Genomic DNA, 25,226 nt, shown 5'->3' with positions numbered 1-25,226 from the left:
AAGCTACAGACTAAAGATGTGACTTCCCGCCATGGCCCACCTTAGTTAGGAATTTTTATGTTCACGTCATCCTATGTGGTTATTTTCAGTCTCCTGAGCTTGTCAGGTTTAACATGTGGCCCCTTTTCTGTCCACACTTTGGTTATTTACTATGTTGGTTTCCTGAGCCTGCCATAACAACTTACCACAAACTGAGTGGCTTAAAACAACATAAATTTGTTTTCTCACAGTTCTAGGGACCAGTAATCGGAAATCAAGATGTCAGCAGGGCCCTGCTCCCTCCCTAGGCTCTAGAATAGAATCCTTCCTTACTTTTCCCAGTTTCTGGTAGCTGACAATGTTTTTTGTATCTGTATCACTCCAGTCTCTATGGCTGTTTTCACATGGCCCTATCCTTCATTGTTTGTGCCTGTCTGTCTCTGTGTCTCTTACAAAGACTTGTCAGTGGATTTAGGCCCACATGGATAATCTGGGTTAATCTCCTTTTAAGATCCTTAATGATATATGCAAAGACCCTTTTACCAAATAAGATCACATTCACAAATTCTGGGGATTAGGCCATACCGTGTTTCCCCAAAAATAAGACCTAGCCAGACAATCAGCTCTAATGCATCCTTTGGAGCAAAAATTAATATAAGACTGGGTTTTTGCTCCAAAAGACGCATTAGAGATTATTGTCCGGCAAGGTCTTATTTTCAGGGAGACATAGTAGATACCTTCTGGCAGGCCACCATTCAATTCATTCCATAAATCTACATGGAAAAACAAAACAAAACTCTGCACTCTTTCTTAATCACCATAATAGCCAGTGGTTATTATGTTCTATATTATTGTCAAGAGAGAATCATAATCTCTATCATTTTGAAATTGAATTTTAAAACACTTTTCTACCATTTTAAGTGAAACTACTCTATTTTCTAAGTCATATGTCTCTAATTACTCTAATAATATAATCTGTTCTATTCCTAGGGTCATGTGGGTATACCAGGACCAAGAGGCGCCACCGGACAACAAGGGCCCCCAGTATGTTTTAAAAGCATTCTTTGTAATTCTAGCATTTAAAAAAAATTAATATATTGTATTTGGTCTCTGCTTCATATGTGATTTCTGTTTTTGTTCCCACTATAGGGCGAGCCAGGTAACCAGGGCGAACAAGGACTGAAAGGAGAGAGAGGATCTGAAGTAAGTTGAAACAGTTTAAGGCAATTTGAAATGTATTGGCTTGAGAAAGCAGTGGCACAAGGAGTTGCTCTTCATTGCAACTTAAATGATCATTCATCCTTTCAGAGCAAGGATCACTATAGGCTTCTAAACACGGTGTCTGTCAGTGATTGTGTTGAAACATGATTATTGATTATTTTATGTGATTTGACTGCCACCCAAATTCCCCTTTACCCGCAGCCTTCTCTGACTTTCTGAAAACTGCCTAAGGTTGTCCCAAACTAATTGTCTCCTTGGGGTTTCAAGTAGAAATACCAACAAGCCTTAGAATCAGCATTGCAAAGTGAAAACACATCAGTCACATTTATTTAGTTGTTGCAATAAGGTATGGGCAGAAATAACTTGTGTGACAATCTCATGATTGGTTTAAATCAATTACTTGTTATGAATCAAACTAAAAATCTGTTGGCTGATGGAATTTAATCATCTCTTTCCCTGTATACTGATAGATGTTGTCTCAACTTTATGTAACAACTGGCTTTATAATTTGTACCATCAGTTCTTTGCTGCCCTGCTTTTCATGGCATGCTGATTTTAAATTCTTAAGAAAATATACTGTATTTTAATAATAAATTAGGTGAGAATAGATAAAAAGTGATAAGTTTGAGACCATGTTTCTCCTAATTTGTTAAGCCTTCTTCACCCATAATTTTGTTTCCCATTTGTGGGAATAGGTAATAAATTGGGTTGAATCTGATATTACGTAGGTGTTAACTCACCTGGAAGCCATTTTGAGTAGTCTTGGCATCTATCTAGTAACTCCCTGTCAGGTTCTTTAATAAATAAGAACTTAAAAAATAATAAATAAAAGTATCCCATTGAATGCAAGTCTTAACAAGAAAAAAATACAGAGAAAAAAGGCAGTTGTCTCATTCACTTTAGAATTTTTAATATCCACGTTAAGAAAAGTAGAGGAAAAAGCTATGAACCTACAACACTGCTACTGCTTTCATGTATATTACTTATATTTGCAGTTTGTGCCCAAAGATGCAAATGTTTTCCCAACATTTGACTCTAAAATTTCTAATCTTTTACAATTAGTACTTTCATATACTCAACGTTTTCTCTTTCCTTTTTGACATATCTCAGGAAGAAGAAATGTTTTGATGTTTATTAATTAAAATTATGTCAATGAAAATCAAATATTCTTACTAGACAACTGAATCTCCAGCCTACATTGTCAGTTTTTCCTGGTTATCAGAGGTGAAAGGTGCTGAGGAGCCGTGGTTTAAACTCTGTCTAACCCAGGGGGACTAGTTCTTTTCCTACTTTAGGCAATGCTTGCATACTGTCCAAGGTTATGTTAAAAAGCCTCTTAGAATTTAAAATAGTAATAATTGCTACAAGGATAATCATTGACTAAGTATTACTCACTTAGGGACACCTTCATTGGCCAGGTGGATCCTGTCCAACTGCTGTCATCTTGTTTTTGCAAAGCTTTAAATGTTTTTTAGATTTGGAAATGGCCCTTTAAAATCATGTGGACAGCCTGATCATTTTTCAGATGAAGAAATTTAAGGCCCAGAGAGATTATGGGTTTCCTAAGATCACAGAACTAGTTAGCAACAGAACCAACGCTAGAAACTTAATTTCCTGACTCTCATTATTATATAAAAGCCTTATTCCTTTGAAACCTGATTAATTTTACTTAACCAACTAATTCATTCGTTGGGCCCTCAGACATGAGAATGTGGGCAACTATAAAGAAAAAGTTAGAGCAAGTCAAAACCAACTGCAGAACCACTACATTTTTTTAAACTTATGTAACATAAATGTAGTGAACTGTCTTATAATGGCTTTCAAAGACTTAGACTCAAGCCAAAATTTTATTTTCTTCCTAAAACAAAATTCCAGATTTTAGGAAATTGACATTTCTTGGTTTAAAAAAAGAGAGAGAGAGCGCGGGTATAATTCTGCCTAACTCTCTAAATCTATGTTTGCATTTTAACGCTATCCTCTAACAAAGTTAGAACTAGTAAAATATTGAAATAACCATCCTTCAGCTTCATTTAAATTAAAAAAAACAAGGGTTTGGACTGTAGTGGCAAATTTGAAAATGTTCATTAACCAAAGAATCAGACTACCTTCTCCAGTAGTCTATGAGCTGGTACAATCCCAATGAACAGAAAGCTGTTTTAAATGGATCTGATTTCAAATGGACCATTCTTTTTTCCAAAGCTAGCCAGAGAAAAGGAGAAAGCACCGTTTTTCATACACTCTGAACACTATATATAAAATTCATTTGCCTTTCCTATTACATGAACAGAAAAGTCCGTTGATTTATGAGGTACTTATATTTAAATAAAATAATATGAGTAAGTTAAGTTTGAAAGTAGAATACTTGTAGTTTTATTATATTTGAATTCTGGGGATTGGTTACAGTGACTTTTTTTTCCTTTTTATGATACCAACTCAATCATCTGCTAACACCTTATATGACAACATATTTTCTTTGTCTTTGGCCCAGTCTGTAATTTCTAACTAAATAGACCACCTCTATGTAGGATTAATGTTAAGTAATGTTTGGCTATTACTTTAGTTATAACATTGAAACTTTTTTGAAATGCACAAATTCAAAAAAGTACCAATGTTCTAGACTTTGTTGATCTTTATGTATTTAAATCCTCCATTTTAAGACTGTTTTTTTCTAGATGGCTTACTTCCTTTTAGTTAAGGTGGCAATAATTATAAGAAAACTGTTCCTGAATTGAACATAAAAAACAGCAGAGACTATAGTTTTGTTACTTGTTAAACACTTTGTGTGTTCAATGGATAGTTTTTGTCACAATTGTTCTCCTACAACTAGCAAAATACACTTTAAAAATAATTGTCATAGTCACACTTTTCCTTTAGTCTTATTCTATTGGGAGCCACTTCCTGTTTTCCACTCAAGTCTGAATAACATTCCAGTTGTCATGATGATAGACCCATAAATGTAGATTTTAGTACACAATATTTAACTTTTCTGAAATCATCCCCAACAAATGTAATTAACTGTGATGATTTATGAATCTATTTTTATTTTGTTATTTGAATGTTTGGATTAAAACATTCACATACATATGTAGCATATCTGAACCTTAAACCATAAATGTAGGTATACTAAAAGTATAACTTTGCGTATGTTCTTTATAATGGAACACTACATCTGTCCTGAATGCCCATCCTACCTGGTGGTAGAAAGCTAATTGGTGGAAATTGTCAGTTAAGAGCCTTTGACTCCATCCACTCAAATATCTTGTGTTTGATTTAGAGTTTTCCCCATTCCCTCTCTTGTCAAGTTTGCAGTTACATTCTGGGTGGCAATGCTAGGGAAGGGGATTGGGAGGTGAGTTTGGTCTTCAGTCAGCATGTATTCATACTGGCATCCACTGAAATTTACAGCATCTTTTTGGCCCCCAGTTGCCATCTCTCCCCCCCCCCATTTACCTTGGCATCTACTTTGGCCCTCCTGACAAGAAGTTCTTTGCTCCACATTGGCATGTACAGCTAGCTACTTTCTCATCTCAGGTGTAAAGTCTCCTTAGGCTTCTTAGGGCTATATGCTTCTGTTCTTGGCCACATGGAAATAATTCTGCTGCTCCCCACACCATGCTGAGTGCTTGCAGGACTCAGACTTTCTGAAGCTCATTGACCTAGACCTCTCACATAGAAATTTCTACTCTGTTGCTGACACTCAGTGCAGCTTACGTGTATTTCTCAATAGGGACATTAGTCTCTCTAGCCATCACCTCTGTGCCCAAATCCCCAAGCTTGTCTGAGAGTATTATTGTTTCTACCCACCCCAAGTCTTGATGGCAGGGTAGAGTAAAGAGTTCTTTTCAAAGATAACCTGGCAATATTAAACAGTCATGCTTCTCTACTGCTTTTCTTCTTACCTTTCTCCAAGTTGAAGATCTTTATAACCTCTTAGGTAGGAAAATTTTTCTCTTACATTAATATAATTCTTCTAAATCTGTTCTTTATGGAATAGATTTAATAAATTGGATCCTTTATAACTTTGGATTTTGATAATCAAAGATAGACTTTTAATATTTAAAAGCTTTTATGTTTAAAAAATATAATCTTCTCAAAGTATTATATTCTTAAACTATTACTCACTATGACTTTCAGAGGACTGTTCTGACATTCATAAGCTAAGGAAAAGTCTATTTTGAAAAATCAAGAATCTAGAACAGATATTACTACTTTGCATTAAAAAAATGCTATGAAGAAAAAACCACACTGTTTTTTCTACCTGAAATCAGATACCTGAAATCAGAATTTTTTTCAATATTTAAAAGTCTTTACTTATTTTACTTCTTTTAAAAGATATGTAATATTATAGGGATCATATATTCCAGAAATTTTATATACGTCAATTAAACCAATTGTAACTACACTATCCCATTTTCTGGTTTCTTTACCTTTAGAAAGACTACATTAGTGACTTTTTAAGACAAGTAAAATAGTTTTCAAAGTTGGAAATAGAGCCCTTGACCCATATATTTCCCCATTATCAAATTCTAGCAAAGTTGGATTTTTACCTCTTATATAAAAAGCCCTTTTTCTCTGTGACTATAATAGATACACTGTTTCCTCTTAAAATGTTTAAGCTTATTTTCAGAAGATGTAATATCCTATGAAATTATTTTGTTATTGTTGTCAAATTGAATCTTTGGCAGAATTTATATTCAGATTTGAATAGCTTAGCATCCCATTTTGGTGGAATTTATCCTGTTTGTGAGAACTTTTGATGACTTCTGAGAAATGTGTCTGGTAATGACAATATGCTTCTTCTTCTTCTTCTTCTTCTTCTTCTTTTTCCCCCCTAACTAGGTCACCTTTTTCCTACATTTTTTTCCCACATTTTCCTTTTTAAAATAATTTTAGGATATCATCAGAATAATGGCATGATATGCAAGGGTAAAGTTCCTAACTATCCTGGCAGAGCAGTGACTGCTGAATCAATTATGATTTAAAACATCTCACACATGGAAAAACAAACAGTTCCATGGGAAATGTTCTTCTCTATGCATCCAGATAGCACATTTTAAGTTTGTTGGGTCATGGCTGTCACTACACTATAAGTGCCTCGTGATCAAGAACTTTGACTTTGCATTCCCAGCACATAACAAACTCCCTGATACATAATACTCAATAAATGTGTGCTGAATTAATTAAGTAAGCACTTAGCCATTTTCAGTAGGAAACAAAGGTCTTGCCTGAAAGAGGGGACATTATAAATAATCTATTCAGCTTCCTCTTAGAATCTGATTTAAATTCTTAAATCATAGAATTTGGAGCTCACTGGAAATTCATAGATTATCTGATCAAATTCACTCGGTTTCATTTGAAGAAAATGACTCTCAGGAAAGTTAAATGTCAATCTCAATGAGCTTCACATAATAGGAGTACTTGCTATAGTATCCAGGTCTCAGGGTTCTTTTCTAGGCCTTCAATTTAATTAAGTTTATTATAAGCAATTGACAACTCTGCTTTACCTTTTTAGGGTCCTAATGGGAAAAACGGAGCTGCTGGTCCTCCTGGGAAACCTGGGATTCCTGTAAGTAAAAAGCCCTTTTCATCTTTATTGCTTTTCTTGATAGAATTGGCAACTTTAGCAAGCAGAAAAGATTGGGGCCAATTATGACAAGTGTTGGATAAATCAGATTGTCCTCAAAAAAAAATTAAGCCCATGCTGGAACACAGAGGGAACAAAATATGCCCATTAGCTCAAAACCAAGCTTAATGTTTAAATGTAAGTCTCTGCAATTGAAGGATGATATTTTCCAGTGTTATGGAGCCCTGTTTGTGGACTTATGCTACTCTCTCTGATGGTGAACCACTGAAAAACAGGGAGCTTGGAATCATGGCTAAATGATTGGTGACAAAGGTCAGTGATCTCCAGGCATGAATAAAAAGACATGAGATGGATTTTAATTGAAAGATTTGATGTCTTATGTTCCTGGTAAATAGAATGGAAAGTCTTACAAAAAAGTTTTGTAACCTGTTCATGATAGAACAAAAATAATTTTACCTTAGCCATCAGTTTCTTCCTCTGGCCAGGCAAATATGTATCGACTGGCTTAGTAGCAAAAACTTCCTGCTCATCTCCACTAGCCAAGGGCTGATGCCTGCTTTGGGAGGCCTGTGTTGCTTCACAGAAAGTAGAGAAAAGGAACATAAATTATAATACATTCATATGAAATTCCTACAGATAAAATCTAGTTGCCCAAGATAGAAACAAAATGTTTAGACCTTTACTCAGGCATGTAATTATCTAATTCAAAGTGGCAACAAAAAGAGCCATGATTTTGTTTCTTTGGAAAAATAATGTAATATGAGGTTTTGTAAATGGTGAATGACAACCTGTATCCCAAGCTGACAGGTGTATATAGCTGATCTTTTCTCTACAGCAGGATAAAGAATGGGCACAATGAGAAATACCGGAGAATTACACTAAAGCTGAAAAGGTCGTACAGTAAATTGCTGATTAGCTTGACATTTTTGTTTAGGGAACTTTTAAGACAGTCACCTGGTTCTGATCTGTTGAATCCAAATAGTAAACCATTAAAGAACCCAGGAAACAGGAAAATTTATCCTTGGACAGAATATTAAAAATGTAAACATTCCTCCCCATAAATATATAGGTATTTGTCATTTAATCAACTGTTACAGCAGCTCTCTATAATCCAAGTAATTTTTAATTACCAAGGGACCTCCAGGCCTACCTGGGCCAAAAGGCATGCAAGGATACAATGGGGCAGATGGCATTTCAGGAAACCCTGGAAAAGGTGGCCTACCAGGAAAACAGGGACTTCCTGTAAGTAGACTGAGTATCTCTTTGCTTTTTATTCTTTATGCATAAGTGTCTCCTTGCTAGACGATAGATATTTTGGCTATCTTTCTTAGCTTTAACATTGGCTCAAATTAAGCCAATCATTCCTTTAATAGCTATTTTGGAATTGTGTTTATGATTTCTACGAAGTGTCAATGAGTATATTATCTTGGCTATTTTATAGCTAATAACCCATATTTTTAATAATTTATGCCATTTTTACACATATAAGAGCTTATAAATAAGGATCATAAAGAAGCAAAATATTAGGTGCTACATATCCTGGCTATGTTTTGAGCTTATCAAATGTCTTAAGCCACCTTTGGAACATTTAAGCCTTGGCAGTAATTTAGTTACTCTATCAGAGTCTAACTAAAAATAAATGACACACTCAAATGGGGCAATTGAGGAGGGAGGGTTCAGTAACCTTACAAAGATGTGCGCAAGGTTAAGGGAAACCAAGAAGAGATGCTGAAAGATGAAAAGACTTGTAACAATGGGGAAACATTACTAACCCTGGGCCTGAGAGGCAAAGGGAAAGGAACAATTATCAAATTACAGGGAAAGTACTTACTGCTATATGAGGGACTTATTTAGTAGGAGTTGAGACTTTCATTAAAAGGATTCAGCCAATCCACTGCAACCCAGCAAATAGCCAGCAGAATAAAAATTCCAATGTCTTTCTCCTGTTTTCCAATCTCCTGCCAGTATGTCTCATTAGCCAAACTCAACCAAATAAGGGTGATAACAGGACCAGTCTGCCCTGATGGGGAGGACTATTTTATCACTGACATTGTTGAGAATTACCAGTGTATAATGATGAAAAAAAAATTGTATTATTATTTTAAAAATACATTACCTACCAATGCACTCCTTTAAAGCCTGTACCAAGAATGGGTTCCTTCCCATCCACTTCCCCTTGATATGTCAGTGACCAGTAGCTAGAGGGTAAAGGAGCCTGCTGGGTCAGGTTCAGGAGGGCAGAGATTAGACCTAGAAAGGCAAACAGAAGACATCCAGCCAGCTGCATTTAAGTTCTCATATGTACATGGTCTGGATCAGTGGTCTATGCCAGGTGTCAGCAAGCTACCTGTATGTAACTCTATTGATTTATTTAATATATCACTATCAGTATCTTTCCTCTAATGAAACAAGTATTTATGTGTGCTCTCATGTCCTTTTTTTTTTTTTTTTTTTTTTTTTTTTAGTTTCAGGTGTACAAAGCAATGTAATAGTTAGACATTTGTACCCCTCACAAAGTGATAACCCCCCTCTCCATGGGCAGAGGACATGAAGAGACATTTTTCTAAAGAGGACATACAGATGGCCAACAGACATATGAAAAGATGTTCAACCTCACTAATCATTAGAGAAATGAAAATAAAAACCACAATGAGATACCATCTCATGTCCTTTTGATTCTATACACTACTCTTCACCTTCATCATTTTTTGATATTCCCTAGATTTTTCCCTTTTTTTGCAAAACCACAGAAATCCTTTAGCCTTTTATTATTATTATTATATTTACTGAGGTGAAATTGGTTAATAAAATTATATAGGTTTCAAGTGTATAATTCTGTAATACGTCATCTATGAATTGCACAGTGTGTTCACCACCCAAAGTCAAATTTCCTTCCATCACATACATTTGGCTCTCTTTACCTTCCCTCCCTCCCTCTCCGCTTACCCTCTGGTAACAACTAAACTTGTCTGTGTCTATGAGTTTTTGCTTGTTTGTTTGTCTTGCCCATTTGTTGCTTTCAGTTTTATATCCCACATATGAGTGAAATCATATGGTTATCAATTTTTTCTGACATTTCACTTAGCATGATAATCTTAAGATCCATCCACGTCGTCACAAAGTTTTGATTTGACTTAGTTTTTATGCATTTAATTTCTCTTTTTATTTTTTATTTTTTGTATTTTTAAGAGAGTAGTAAAGTTCATTAAGCTATTTGTTCACTATTACTTTCAGTATCTCTTGTAGGATCTCCTATATTTCTTTCTATTATTATTTGAGTTCTCTCTCCAAAAAGTATTTTCAGTGTAGGTATTGTGAGGCAAACTTTCTGAGGACTTATATGCCTACAGAAATATTTGTTACCCTCTCACATTTACAAGACACATTCAGCACAGTACTTGAAGTTCTAGTCAATGTAGTAAGATTCTAGTTCGTGTAATAAAAAGAAATAAGAGCCACCCAGATTGGCATGGAAGAAATAAAACTGTCTTTATTCACAGACAACATGATTATCTATGTAGAAAATTCTTGAGAATCTACCAAAAAACAAAAAACTTAGTAATTAAATTTAGCAACGTTACAGTATGCAAGACTAATATAAAAAAATAAATTGTATTTCTAAATACTAACAATGAGCAATTGAACAATCAGAAATTCTCATTTAAAAAGCAGTACTTACAATAGTGTCAAACTGGGATAATCTGACTTCCCCTTTACCCCCAAAATGTGCAAACCTGTATGCTGGAAACTATAAAACATTGCTGACAGAAATTAAAGAAGACCTAAATAAGTGGTGTATATACTATGTTAATGGATCAGAAAACTCAGTACTATGAAAATGTCAATTGTCCTGTACATTGACAGTATCTTAAAACATTAAATATATAACTATCGTATGACTCAACAAATTCACTCCTAGTCAAAAGAAATGAAAACATTATGTCCACACAAAAACTTGCACATGAATATTCATAACAGCTTTCTTTGTAATAGCCTCAAAGTGGAAGCGACCCAAATCCACCAAAAGATAAATGACTAAACAAGAGAGTACAATGAAATTCTAGTCTGCAATAAAAACAATGAGCTACTGATACATGCTACCACATGAATCAATCTCAACATAGATATGCTGAGTTTAAAAAAAAAAAAGCCAAAAATGGGCATATACTGTATGATTCTACTTATATAAAATTCTAGAAATTGTAAACTAATCTGTAGTGACAGAAAGCAAATTAGTGGTTGACTGGAGATGGGAGTTGAAGTGGGGAGGTGTGGGAAGGATGGTTTACAAAGGGACAGGGGAACACTTTTAGGGGTGGTGAATATGTTATCGTGATTGTGATAATGATTTCACAGGTGTATTATTTATGCCAATTTACTTTGTCAATTATACCTTACATAATTTACAATTATGTAAAGTGGTTTCATATGAGGAAGGAGGGAGAGAGAGATGATACTGAGTGATAAGTAAAAGTTAGTAAATTAAGAATGATAATAGTGGTGGTTAAAACAAGAAAGAACATTCTAGACAGAGGCACAGCATAGATAAAGCTAGGAAGAGCATCATGTATTTGAAGAACCTGAACGAGACTAGGTGGGGCTAAAGTTCAGTGAGCAAGGTGTGGAGTGACAGAGGTTGAATCTTTTGAGGCATACATGGGCCACATCATGACGGATACTGAAGGACATAGTAAGGATATTGCACATTATCTAAAGACAGTAAGAACCCACTAAAGTTTAAGCTAGGAGGGACTGTATCCAATGTTACATTTTTAAAGGATTCCCTCTGGCTCCGATATGAAAAATAGATTGGAAGGTGGAAAGTTTGGATGCAGGAGACTAATACTGCAGTATTCCAGGCTACATAGGTTCATGGTTCAGACTAGACTAGTGAACTAGAAATGGAAAGAAGTGGATGGATTTAGGTGGTATTTAAGAGTTAGCTTTAACAGGCCTTGATATTTGTTTATGGGAGGTAAGAGAAGGAGAGAGATCAAGGATAACTTCCAAATTTCTAACTCAGTGCACTGTGGTACCCTTCATTAAAAAAGCAGACACCCAAATTTTATGGGCGAGATTATGACATTCAAGTGGAGATGTTAAATGAACAATTAGATATTCTAGACTAGAGCTCAGAGAGGAAGTCAAATACAAATGTGAGAATCATCAACATATAAAAATGCACTAATCAGAGTCCTCTTAGGAAGTAGATGGAATACTCAACTGGAATTTTGAAGAGACTATTTAAAGAAATGTAGACAAAATAAAGGCAGCCAATAAAGGATGTTGGGGTAACTTAGAGACTATAAACAGTAGGAAATGGTTACCACTCTTAGACCTGAAAGGTTAAAGGAGAGAAATAATGTCGAGAGGTGGACTTGTTGGAAAAGGGGCACCTCACAGGAGCTATAATTGAAAGTATGAAAGTAACCCAGCCACTGGCAGAATTCCAAAGCCAGGAGAAAATGGGAGAAATAAATATATTACCTCTCTCTCCTCCCAACTTTTGGGATCCTAGTGGTACATTCCATTGGCCAACCCCAACTAGTGATCAGAAAACAAGAGAAACAGGGTGATGCAGCCATGAAGGTCAGATTCCCAGAACAAATGCCATGATAGAGAATGGGGCAGTGAACGGATTTGGGGAGCAAATGAAGAAAAAACACAAATATCAGATAAACAATAGAAAGAAGGTCCATAATCAAGCTGTGAGGAATTATGTCATTTAAAAATCAGGTAAAGGGGGGAAAGGAGACTGTGAAGGAGACTGAGATGGAGTAATCTTGATAGGAGAAAAAGAAAGTAATGTCGTAGAAATATAAGAAAGAATATTTCACGGAGGAGAAAGTCATCAACTGTACCTAATAATTCTGAGAGATTGTGTTGGACATTTGTTTTATTAATTTTGTTTTTGCTATTTTGGCTACTCAGCATTTTAACCCCACTTTTATGTTGAGAAATTTTTGTTTAACTCTCTTTTTGAAATTTGGTGGGCAGCCAGCTTCTATTACAGAAGCAAAAAATTCCAGACTCTAACCTCCCACACCCTCCTCGAAACAAGGATGTAGGCGCATGACCTAAGCCTAATCATCAGTTTTATTCACCTGGGCCTTCAAATGGGGTGAAGCAGGGACTTTGGAGATTCTAGCTTCATTTCCTAAATTATTCTAGTTCTAATTGGGATCACTGAAAAAAAAAAAAACAGATTCTGAGTCACGTGTCCCTTTACATATGGCTAATATAAAAAGCTCATTGAATTTTGTGATGAAAGGAAATGAAATGAATCAGAATAACATCTAATATCTCTCAGGGCCATGAAGTTGAATGGTATCTGGTAATGCCATTAGTAAGAATTGGGTATTAAATCATAAATCATCATCTCCCACTTTTTAGCTTTTTGAACAAATGACTTAGAAAAATTTTACATGCGTACTTAGAATAACAGAATGTCATAAGTATTGAAGTGTTTTGTGTTCATCAAAATAAAAGCAAAATAACTTTTACTGGAGGAATTCCCTTTGTAACCTCAAGGTTTACACATGCTATTATTGGCATTTATGAATATGGAAATATTTTCTACAAATGTTGCTGCTCCCTGGACAATATTTGCTGTGAACGTAAAATGATAATGCTTTATAAGGAACTAGTCTACTCAATGAAATTGGGTAGCAATGGCTAAACTGGTTATATTGGAAAGTGAATTCTAAGCTATTTGCTTCTAAAACCTACCATGTAATTAGAAAAACTACTTAAGAGAAAGTAATACAGTCTCTAAACACTAGCAAATTCTCTGGAATATTTTCAGCAAAGGATAAGGACATCTTTCCCTTGGTCTTTTTTTTTTTTTTTTGAAATCATGGTACCATGGTGTTTTTGGCTTACGTTTAAAGATTGCTGGATTTTTCCACTGAGAAAAATATTTATTCTGGGATTTCTAGCATTATGCAATTGCCTGCCTGATTTTCCTAAACAATGTTCTTTGTTTTATTTTTTACTTGTTATTTATTTATTTATTATTATTATTATTATTTATGTGGCCAAGGAGTTAAAGACTTCCTGGCATATTCATTCTGCAGTTTCAATGTTTCTCCAAGGTGAGTATAACTGAGGGACACTGTTGGAGAAGCTCACCATTGCCTGTGTGAATTTCCTTCTGCACAAATGAGTGTTTTGAGACTAGTCAACTTAGTACATCTGTTGTGAGTCTACATGCTGTTTTCACTGAGTTGGACTTCTGTAGAAGCATAGTGCCTCAATCATTTATGAAAAAGGAAAACAACTTTTCCCTGCAAAGATCATAAATCCATTTGTCATCAGAATGAAAACTTACCAGATTTTTTTTTTTTATTCCTGCAACTAATAAAATTGGTTATTGGGAAGGCAGAATGGAAACAAAACTAACAACTTGATTTAGGACAAATCAAGGCCTTTCTACTTTGGCTTTGCTGTTTGTCAGGTGAACACAGGCTAAAATGTTGTCAAAAGTGAGGTGCTTGTCATAAAAGAACATTGAAAGTTTTGAGTTTTCCGCTTGTGGATTGTGTCCAGTATAAGAAGGAAAAATATACTTCATTAGCCCACTTGTAATCCAAGCATAGAGTAGCAGGACCACCATGGAAGCTTCTATTAGAAATACCAGTAGCCCTGCCACCTGTCTGGTCTATGGGTTCTCTAGTCTATAAGTTAGTCACACTACAGAAACTTCTGTTTCACAATATTTGGAAGAAAGAAACATATCTACATTGGCCAGATCTACATTCAGCAAATCCTGTCAACTCTCGATTATTAAGCGGTTGATTCTCCAGTTATGGCTTATCCTGATTACCACTGTCTCCCTATTCCCCTCCCTGCGGTTAGTTTGGCCCATTTTCTGCTCATTAGGAACTCTTCCAGAGTTCAGATGAAATTCAGTCTATTTGACTGCTTATTAGCAACAAAATGAAAGATTTGCGACAGGATTAACTTTCCTAATTGAATCTTCAGTGATTCCCAATCCAATCAAGTTCATACTCTTTGTGGAATGTCTGTTCCTTCATGATCTGGCCACTGTTTACATATCCAATCTTATACGCTTCTCCTCACGCACGCACACTCTGCATTTCAGTCATAATAACACGTAACAGTTAGTGAATATTTACTATGGGTCAGGCATTATTCAAGATACTCAATATTTACTAGGTTATTTAATCCTTACCAAAAAAAAAGAAAAAACCCACGAATTAGGTACACCTATTATCTCCAGTTTGCAGAAAAGGAAGCTGGGCTTCAGAGAGATGAGTAACTTGCCCAAGGTCATACAGACAACAAATAAATAGAGCCAGAATTCAAAATCAAGCAATCTAGATTCAGAGCCTGTGTTCTTAACTACTATGCTATACTCTTTCAAGTATGTAAGCATAATTATTTAGACATCCCACAAATTCTGTGTATTTCCTTCACTTTCATGTTTTTATTTATACAATTTATTCCCTCTGCTTGGAAAACTCTTCAATCTTTAACTTTAGGATGAACAACTTTTTGATCTTTCAGGACTAAACTGGACTGTTCCATCCTTTCAGGGCTCTTCCTTGGACTCTGCAGTCAGAGTTAAGCACTCCAACTTTGAACTAATGTATACTGCTTCCGTCAGAGCATGGATCATCTGGTTGCTAATTATTTATCTTCATGTCTTTCTCCCCAAGAGACTGTAAACTCCTATAGAATTGGGATTGTGTTTTTTTCTTCTTTGTATCCCTAGCATCTAGCACAATGTCAGGCCCATAGAACAAGCTCAAAAAATATTTAAGGAATGGAATGTTCTTTACTTAATAACTGTGATTTTTGGGGACCTGAAAAATTACACTATGTTAGCTACTTAACATCTCAAACATCATCTATGAGTACAGTAATACCTCATTCATGTGGTTTTTATGAGAATCAAAAGAGCTATTGATTGTGAAGTACACTGCATGAACTCACTGAGTTATCATCTTTTAATAATATTAAATATTGATGGTTAAGTTAGCATTCATTCATTCAACAGATATTTGCTTAGTGCTAAATATGAGCCAGAATGTAGGGAATATAACAGTAAACAAGATAGGCAAAGACCTGCCCTCAGGGAACATATATGGTACAGCAAGAAATTGCTGACATTTGACTATTTTTGACCCCCCCCCCAAAAAAAATCACAATTTAATAGGGATCAACCAAATAATTGGGTAGTAGTCTATAAATAAACAAATCAGTTAATTCCAAATTGTGGTAAATTCTATGGACGAAATCAACCGAGTTTTAAGATAGAGCATAATGGGAAACATTATAGATGATGTAGACCATGGAGGCCTCACTGAGAAGGTTCTGCTTCAGCTGAGGACTAAAGGTAAGACTGAGCCAGGACTGTAGAGAATGGAAGAACATGCCATAGGAAGGAACTAAAATGAAAAAAAAAAAAACAGCACAAGTTTGGCATAGTCACAGGATTATCACAGGATCAAATAAGATAGTGTGATATAGATGTGTTATTTCTGAAATAAAATATGCACATTTAGTTTTTCATAGTGGTGTGAGCTTAGACATGTTGAAGAGCCAAAGTATAGATCAAATATCCTCCTTCAGTCCCTTCAGTCCTGTGATTATGGGTTGAGACCTGGGTAAAGGACATTTCATATGATACACTAATGTTGTCCAATATTAGAGTGGCATTTGCACTGTCCATAGTGCAAGACTGAGAAACTACCAGCCGTTCTAATGGAAGAGTGTAAATAACTTCTGTGAGTTAATACAATGTTGAAATGCCTGTATTCGTTAAGGTTGAACAAGAGTTCGTTCTGTATACTCTTAGGAACAGACCTCAGTCAAGCAGACCTGTCTTCACTCCCTTAAGACTTGCCTCAACCCTGCTCTGAGTTCCATAAGCTTTAATATGTTCAGAGATTCAAAACTGAAGTTATCTCCTAACTTTAGTATACAAGTCATTCATAAATCATATTTCTAGCATTTGGCTATACTTCTTATGATTGGCACTGTAGGAAAATTTATGAATGCTACATTATTTATGTATAACGTAGCCTTGCATATAATCACCTAGTAATTACTATCCCACATATTTTTAAATAGCCAGTTCTTTCCTAGGAGGGATATATTTAGTAAACCAAATAAAATGAGAAATTCCTATTTAAACAGAAGTGTTTTTAGTAGCTTGGAATAAGGGAAGCAAAGTATTACTTTTATAACTCATTGGTTTGCTGGCTTAACTAAAAATACAGTATACATGTTGCCTAATAATTTAAAAAAAAGAAACTTCAGGGCATCATAGTTATTTTTTTGTACTATAGAAAGTAAATTAATTTTAAACACTAGATTTTCACACAGTAAATAGCTATACCAGCATGAGGCTATGAGCACAGAGGGTGCTTGGCAGTAGGGAAAGGAAAAAACTGTTTTCCTAGTAATTTTCAAGGGTAGTATTTTAAAGAAAAACATCAGCTAATTTGAAGTTCAAAGAAATTTTAAATGTATCATTCTACTGTTGAGAAAAATCCATCAAATTAACATCAAGAATATCATTTCAAAAAAAATTTATTTCACTCAACATACATTTTTCTTTGCTAATCCTTTTTAAAACGTGAATTTAACAATTTTTTTCTTACTCATTTTTTAATATATTTGTTTCAATCCTAATGAGAATAAGGAAGCTAAACCAGGGGACCTGGGGATTAACAAACATAGTGACATTCTCTTTGCTATGTTTCATTATTACATACAAATCAGTCATCATTGTTTCAAAACCTTTCTCTGTGTCAGTCCTCTAAATGTGTGCCCGTAGCCCCATTTTCCTTCCCAGCTCTTTCCATTCAGTTCCAAAATAAAGGCAGATTTATACTTCAAGAATTCCTTTCTTTCCCCACAGGGAAGTCAAAGTAAAAGGCAACTCCATCCTCTTTCCTTAACTGACATCAGATTAAATAAAACAGTTCATCCACGTTGCCTTTACAGTTTCTGATACACAGAAGACACTCAATAAAAATAACTCTTGTTGTGGTCGATGCTGTTGTTGTCATTACTGATCCAGCCTTAAGCAGCCATCAGCTTCGATCTTGTCAACACTGACACCTTCCTGCAGAGTTCAAAACCAATTTACATCTAGTAGGTAAAGAAGTTCTGGAGCTCTAATGCACAACATAGTAATTATAGTCAACAGTACTCTATTATAAACTTCAAAGATGCTCAGAGACTAAATCTGAACTGTTCTCAACACAAAAAAGAAATAATAAATATGTAACATGATAAAGGTATTAGGTAGCATTACTGTAGTAATCATAGTGCAATATATAAATGTATCGAACCAAAGCATTGTACACATAAACTTACACAATATTCTAAGTCAATTATATCTCAATAAAAAAAAGTAAGCAGGCAGTCTGGCTCTCATCTGGGGATAATGGAAATCTCTAGCCATGAGACATCATATAGTCTTATCATTCTATTAACTTTTTTAAGACTTGGGTAAACTGCTGATTGGTTTCAGCATCTCTGAAAAAATTAACAATAATTGCTATTATATTTTTAAAAATTTGCTCAGAATGACTTACCCTTTGCTGATGGGTTTTAGTCAAATCATTTTTAAGACAGTGAAAAAAAAGGCCTAGGGATTAACATCTGTTTCTCTTGAAAGCAATTACTCATCCATCTGTGTATTCATAATAAAAAATGTTTGTTCTCTACTTGTATGAAACATTGTTTGGAACTTTGTACAGAACACTCTGCTACTGTCCTCATATTTCTCTCTAAGAAACCAACATGAACAATAAATGACTTGGAGCATAGTCATTGTGCTGTATTAAGTGTCTGACGGCACTGTAAGTAAAATAAAGTTTCTAGTACACGGTTGATCCTAGGGACTAGTCTTATGGTCCTTATTATTCTCAGCTAAAAACACCTATGGACTTCAACAGTATCTGAATGTCCTTTGTCCATGTATCACCCAAAAGATACATTTTTTTTTTTTCTGTTGGAGAATAAAGGTCTCAAAAATTGCCTAAAATTATAAATAAAGTGAGGTGCAGTGGTACTATTTTAGAATTCTGAAATGTTGAGGTATCCTAAAATCATCTAGCATAATCTGTCATGTGACACCTGTCTTCTCCCTATGGCATCGATTATGTCCATAATACATCCGGGGATAGGATACTCATGCCCTTGAGAGACAACCCAATATTTATGCAGTATACAGTATATAGTGTGTATTATATAACATATAGATTCTTACACTGATTTACATTCTGTAACTTTTCACCTAGTTTAATTCTGGAGCTGCTTTGATAGTCTAAGTCTGATTTTTTTCCTTGCTTACACGCCCTTCCTTCCTTATTTATGATCTTTTAGAATTTGCTTTCTCTGCAGACTACTGGTTTCTTTAATTCCTTCACCTATTTTTGTTTTATTGTCGAGGGTGCTATTTATCACAATTTTGATTTTAAAACTTGCTTTTCTTGTAAAGTCATATTCCTGTTAGAGACTGGGCCATTAATATAACACCTATGTCTCCTCTGAACATTTTGAAATGTGATATCCCAAATTCTCAAATGATTGTGACTGGATTTGCATTTATTTGCACTGATAGGCTCTAAAGTTCATCTCTTGAAATCCAGGGTTCTCATCATTCATGTGGAAAGTACAGTACCAGATAATCTATCCCTGAGACATGAACAAAAAAGCTCACAGACCAAGTTAAATCACATCAATGTAAAACACATACAAAGAAGCAAGGCAAAAGAAATAGACTAGGTTAATGCACTTAGGATAAGGTGCAAGCAACATAGAAGACACACACCACCCAAATGAATCCAAAGTCCACAAAATGGAGATTCTCTCTCTCTCTCTCTCTCTCTCTCTCTCTCTCTCTCTCTCTCTCTCTCTCTCTCTCTCCCCCACCCTCACCCCCCTTCCTCATCCGTCTCCCCTTTCCTCTCTCCCTCCTGCTCTCTTTTTTCCCCCTTCCTTTCTTCTCTCCCTCTATAAGAATTTTGCCCTCAAAATGGTTCCTTACAAATACTGAGAGCTACTAATACACAGAAATGGTAAGAGATAAAATAGTCAATGAATATTGGAACAAAAAAAAAGATTTAAAAGTCAAGCTAAGGAATGTGAACCTTTATCCTATAGGTGATAAATGTCTCCCTGTAAGTACCCAGCATAGTCATGGCACCTAGTGATATAAAATACGTTTTTGTTCATTATTTTAGTGAGTTTTGTGGTTCTGAAGAAAGCCTACTTAGAAAGGGTAATTTAAACAATACATTGAATTATTTTTTTACCATAATAAGAGAATAAAGAGATATGTGATGATATAGTCTAGAGGAAATAGTATTTGGGGGGTGGTAGGGAAAAGTACTTTAGTATTAAATTCAAAGTTGGTTTTTACCTTTTAAATCCCATTTTTCCAACCAGACCTTCCACAGAAGTGATTCTAGCCTATCTTGAGCAGATCATCTCTCGTACCACATTTATAACTTTAAGGGCAATATCTTTATCTTATGATCCAGTTCCATCCTACTTTCTCAATATTTTCCATTTCTGATTAGCATCAAAGGTAACTTGCCCTATTCAGAACCTCTCTAGTATACGTGATAGCTCTCTTCTCATTTGACTTTTTCTTTTTAACATTTCTGCCTTAATTATCACTATTTATATATTACACTTTATCTTTTTCACTTAATTTTAAACTTCTTGAAAACAAAAACTCTATGTGTATTACTCACAGGGCTTCCCATGGAATCTTCTGTACACATAGATGATATGCAACAAACGTTTGTTGAATGTATGGAAGAGCTATTGCACAACCCAATTTAGTTTCCCAGGAATCAAGTCAGAAAAAAGCAGTCATCTCTTAGAACAAGGGTCAGCAAAATTTTTCAGTAAATATTAGTAACTGTTTTTGTCTTTCCAGGGCAAAAGGCAAAATCAATGGTATATTACTTAAGAATTCATGTAGCAAAAGAGAGAATAGATTTTCACTGAATTTTTCTTTTTGAAATTCAAAATATAATAATTTAGTACAATATTTTGTAATACAAGTCTACTAATGAGAAAAAAGTGTAATTCTTTTGGAGGGGGATGAGATTTAGCTTATTACAGTTTCCTGTCATCAAAATGTTCTTTTCATATGTTAAAGCTGACCTATAATGAGATTTTTGCATATTTTACATATTTACTTTGGAAAAATTTTTTTACACAGATATACTTCCAAATACTGCAATTCATAAACATATGATTTTAATTGAAAATATTTATTTCTTGAAAGGAATTTCTAAAATTCTGTTATATTCTTCTCTTGATATTTGCCTTCCAGCACATCATTACATTGTAGATGATTTATTTCCAATTGAAGATTAGGTGGAAACTCCTCAATTACAAAGTTAAATGGATTTTGAAATATAGAATTTTCTTACATCTAGGTCTAAAAAGTGCTGTTAAAACTGCTTGAGCTCTGAAAATCTACCCACTGCAAATGTATGTGGACATGGAGATCTCACTTATTGTTTTAATTTTTGATAGGAAATATATAAAGTTGGTTGACCTTACTTGTGATTCAAATGTTAGCTGTCACAAAATAACTACTACAATATATGTTTCACATGTCAGCATTGTTTTGCCTTGTAATTTTAGATTGAATTTATTACTAAACATTAGAAAGTCTTCAGCATAACCTAATTTCTAAAGCCACTTATCATTCAGTAATAGAGGCCGAGGGTGGTTTTTCTCATTCAAAAAAATTTCAATCTCATTTTCATAAAATCTCAGTAAAGCTTTATCACTGCTAAGCCATCAAACTACTGTGTGCTAGAAAAACTCAGGATATTTAGTTTCTGTTTTGACCAAAAAAAATTCATAGAACTAGTGAACATTAAATCTACAAGAGTCAATGGAGTTTACTGTTGACACTACAAGTTCAATAACGCATGCTAGATTCGAGTGTTTTCCTCAGAGTACCTGATGGTGAATAATACAATGAATATCCACAATCTTTAAACACCTTACATTTTCACAAGTTTTATAAATGTATCCAATAAGTCTTTTTCTGATTCATTGCTATCTATTTTATCAAATCTTAGCAGACTCCACTTCAGGTTGTACTATTTAGTATTTTTAACTTCTTTGAAAATATTCTAACCTATATTCTCCACAAAATATTCATACAGGTTAATTCTTTACGCACTTCAAACTCAGCACTGACTCTTCAGATTAACAACTGAGTAGTATTACAGTCGTCCCCCGTTATCCATGGTTTCACTTTCTATGGTTTCAGTTATATAGTCAACAGCAGTCCAAAAATATTAAATGGAAAATTTGAGAAATAAACAATTTTAAGCATTAAATTGCACGCCAGTCTGAGTATCGTCGTGAAATCTCACACTGTCTCCTCCATCCCACCCAAAACATGAGTCATCCCTTTGTCTATTGCATCCACATTGTATAAGCTCCTGCCCGTCAGTCACCCAGTAGCCACCTCAACGGTCGGATCAAATGTTGTTTAGGTAGTGCTTGTGTTCAGGGTACCCTTGTTTTACTTAACCATGACTCCGGAGCACAAACATAGTGGTGCTGGCAATTCAGGTATGACAAAGAGAAGCCATAAATGCTTCCTTTAAGTGAAAAGGTGAGAACAGTACACAAGACATTTGAGAGAGACAGAGACAACATTCACATAATGTTTATTACAGTATATTGGTATATTGGTTCTGTTTTTAGTTGTTGTAAATCTCTTTTTGTACCTACTTTATAAATTAAACTTTATCATAGGTATGTACGTACATATATATGTATGTATGTATGTACGTACGTAAGTATAGGAAAAGACATAGTATATGTATAGGTCCAGTAGTATCCCCAGTTTCAGGCATCCACTCAGTTTTTTGGAACAAATCCCCCTTGGATAAGGGGGGACTTCTGTACTAAAACCTATCAGTTCTTCAAGAGGCAAGGAAAACCACTCAAAAGCATTTTCCGTGATTTTTAATTGACTATTAATGCAGCTCCAATATCCTCAACAGTTTAAGCAACTGCTCTTGCCAAAAGCTAACAATCTTAAACAAGTTTATTTTTGCTACACAATTTAAGTCACAATCAATAAGTGACTTTCCTTGCTGGGCTAATGAACCACTCAGAAATTTACTTTAGTTGCAACTTCATTTTCATTTTTTTTGTGGAGAAATTTTGTTGTGATAAAATACTCCATTTTAAATGTCCTAATTTTTCTATCACACTCCTATGGCGCAAGGATATTGTATCAAATGCTTGGTCTGATCATATGGATGTATATTGTATTTTATTTTTTAGCACAGCTATGTCATTACGTCATAAACACAAAGCTTTGACATCTAATTTGACAACAAATAAATAATCCGCATTTCACTGTGCTTTAAAAGCACAGCATTCAAAGTCCACTTTTTTTCCCTTTTGTTGTTGTGAGATGACCAGTATGCACTAGTACTAAAACAAATAAAAGGTCACAGTGACTCAACATATGTTCCAACCTATGAAACACTGTCAAGTTATAACTTTATCACTGCAGCTGTACAGTGCAACAAGCAGACGTGCCATCTACAGTGTCGGCCACAACTGCTCAACTGTACCTTATGGCACAAAATGACCATTACCCAGTATATAAAGGAATGAGTATGGCTGTGTTGCAGCAAAATTGAAATTCTAATTTCATATAATTTTCACATCTTGAAATATTACTCTTAATTTTTTTTCAAAGTGTAAAAACTATAGCTCATGCGTTCTACAAAAAAATAGGTGATGGGTTGGATTTTGCCTTGCAAACCACTGTTTGCCAACCTTATTTTAGGATTTGATTTTCAGGAAATATTGCTTGCTCACTTAACTTTATTCCCAATGAAACTATTTGTAGTAAATTTTCTGGAATTATGTGTGATTGAGAAACAGAATATTCCTCCTTTTTTATTGAGATATAATTGACATATAACATTATATTAGTTTCAGGTGTAAAATATAATGATTCAATATATGTATGTTTTGAGAAATGGTCACTGCAATAAGTCTAGTTAACATCCATCAGAATATTCTTCTTAGGAGACATTACTCAGTTATTAGAGTTATCATGTACACGAGAGCAAAATACAAAAAGTTAGAATACAGCAAACATACTTCACACAAATTCAGAAAGTACTGGTACACTTTGTACTGCCTCAGTATTTGTGTTTTAAAAACCCAAGACCATTACATTAACTATAATTAGAGATTTTAGCTAAGCCAAAACATTATTTAAACATTTCACTTAATTTGAGAAAGAAACCCAGGATAACTGCCAAACATGGGCAGTATGTCACCAGCAGCCTTTCAGAACACCAACCCCTCCTACATTTATTGAGCCCCCAGAATGGGTCTTTTAGGCACTGCCCCAGTTTTCATCTTTTATCTGTGTTATTTAGGGCATCAGAGGCAGCCCAGGAAGAACAGGACTGGCTGGGTCTCCAGGTCCTCGAGGAGCAAAGGGTTCATCAGGCCTGCCAGGGAACCCAGGAGTTCTAGGCCCAAAGGTACTTCAATGTTTTGTTCTGATGCATGAGCAGTATTGACCATCCTTACTGGTGCTGAGCTCATAGGCTAGATGACAGGATGGTAAGATAAATAACTTTTAATGAAATTTGACTAATAATAAAAACACATTAGAAAGAAAGTGAAGGGGGTGGGGCATTGATATATCCATTTCCCATGATAGCTACAGTGCATGTAATTTGCCAAAACAACTCATTCATCCAGGACTGGTAATGCTTTAAAAAATGCTCTTTGACTCATTTTGTTTTTGATTCCCTCTTCGTCATCCACCTTCTCCTCTAAAACAGAGAAGTCTTGTTTATTTCCAGGGACTTACTTTCCCAGATATACTTTCTGTTCCTCTAAGTCTGAACGTAACCAACCAATTAATAAATCTGATGAATATAGATTATTTCTCTGAGTCAGAATCATAGTCACTAAGTTTTGCTTTAACATTCATTGTATAGAGTACTGTCACATGTCAGGAGGCTTTCCAAACAAACCTCTCTTAGAAATATCTCAACGTGGAGTTGACCCAGACAACTAAGACATTAGTCCAATGTCTAAACCTATTTCATAAACACCTAGGATTAAGACATTGACTCCCTCTTAACTTCATTTTCACAGTTCCACTTCTAAAGAATTTTCAGATATTCTGACCCATGTAGGTAAACTGAAAATGATGCCCCAGTTGCTTACTGTTTACAATTTGAGCCTCTGTCAATGTCCATGCCATGAATACCCCTTTCCACTAAAACTCAAGGTAGCTGGGCAAATGCTAAAACTAAGGGGGGAAAATAAGAAAGATCCCTACCTCTTATGTGTGCACCTGCAATAAAAAGAGCCCATATTTGTCAAGTCCCAAAGCTGTATCTTTGTCTCAAGACAGTGGATGATA

The 25,226-nt window shown here is 34.9% G+C and overlaps 1 protein-coding gene across 1 annotated transcript in view; it reads left to right on the top strand.

The window, feature by feature from the left end:
* The window catches only part of COL24A1 (collagen type XXIV alpha 1 chain), a 303,518-nt gene that overhangs the window by 236,357 nt on the left and 41,935 nt on the right, over positions 1-25,226 (top strand). Inside the window, exons 44-48 of the mRNA XM_033113285.1 lie at positions 970-1,023; positions 1,129-1,182; positions 6,713-6,766; positions 7,919-8,026; positions 24,223-24,330. Coding sequence (XP_032969176.1) covers positions 970-1,023; positions 1,129-1,182; positions 6,713-6,766; positions 7,919-8,026; positions 24,223-24,330 — 378 coding nt within the window. The remainder of the gene's footprint in view (positions 1-969; positions 1,024-1,128; positions 1,183-6,712; positions 6,767-7,918; positions 8,027-24,222; positions 24,331-25,226) is intronic.

Source organism: Rhinolophus ferrumequinum, chromosome 9 (assembly GCF_004115265.2).
Source record: "Rhinolophus ferrumequinum isolate MPI-CBG mRhiFer1 chromosome 9, mRhiFer1_v1.p, whole genome shotgun sequence".
In the NCBI taxonomy this organism is placed as follows: Eukaryota; Metazoa; Chordata; class Mammalia; order Chiroptera; family Rhinolophidae; genus Rhinolophus; species Rhinolophus ferrumequinum.
Note: the sequence above shows the minus strand (reverse complement) of the source record. Positions and strands in the feature narration are given on the sequence as shown.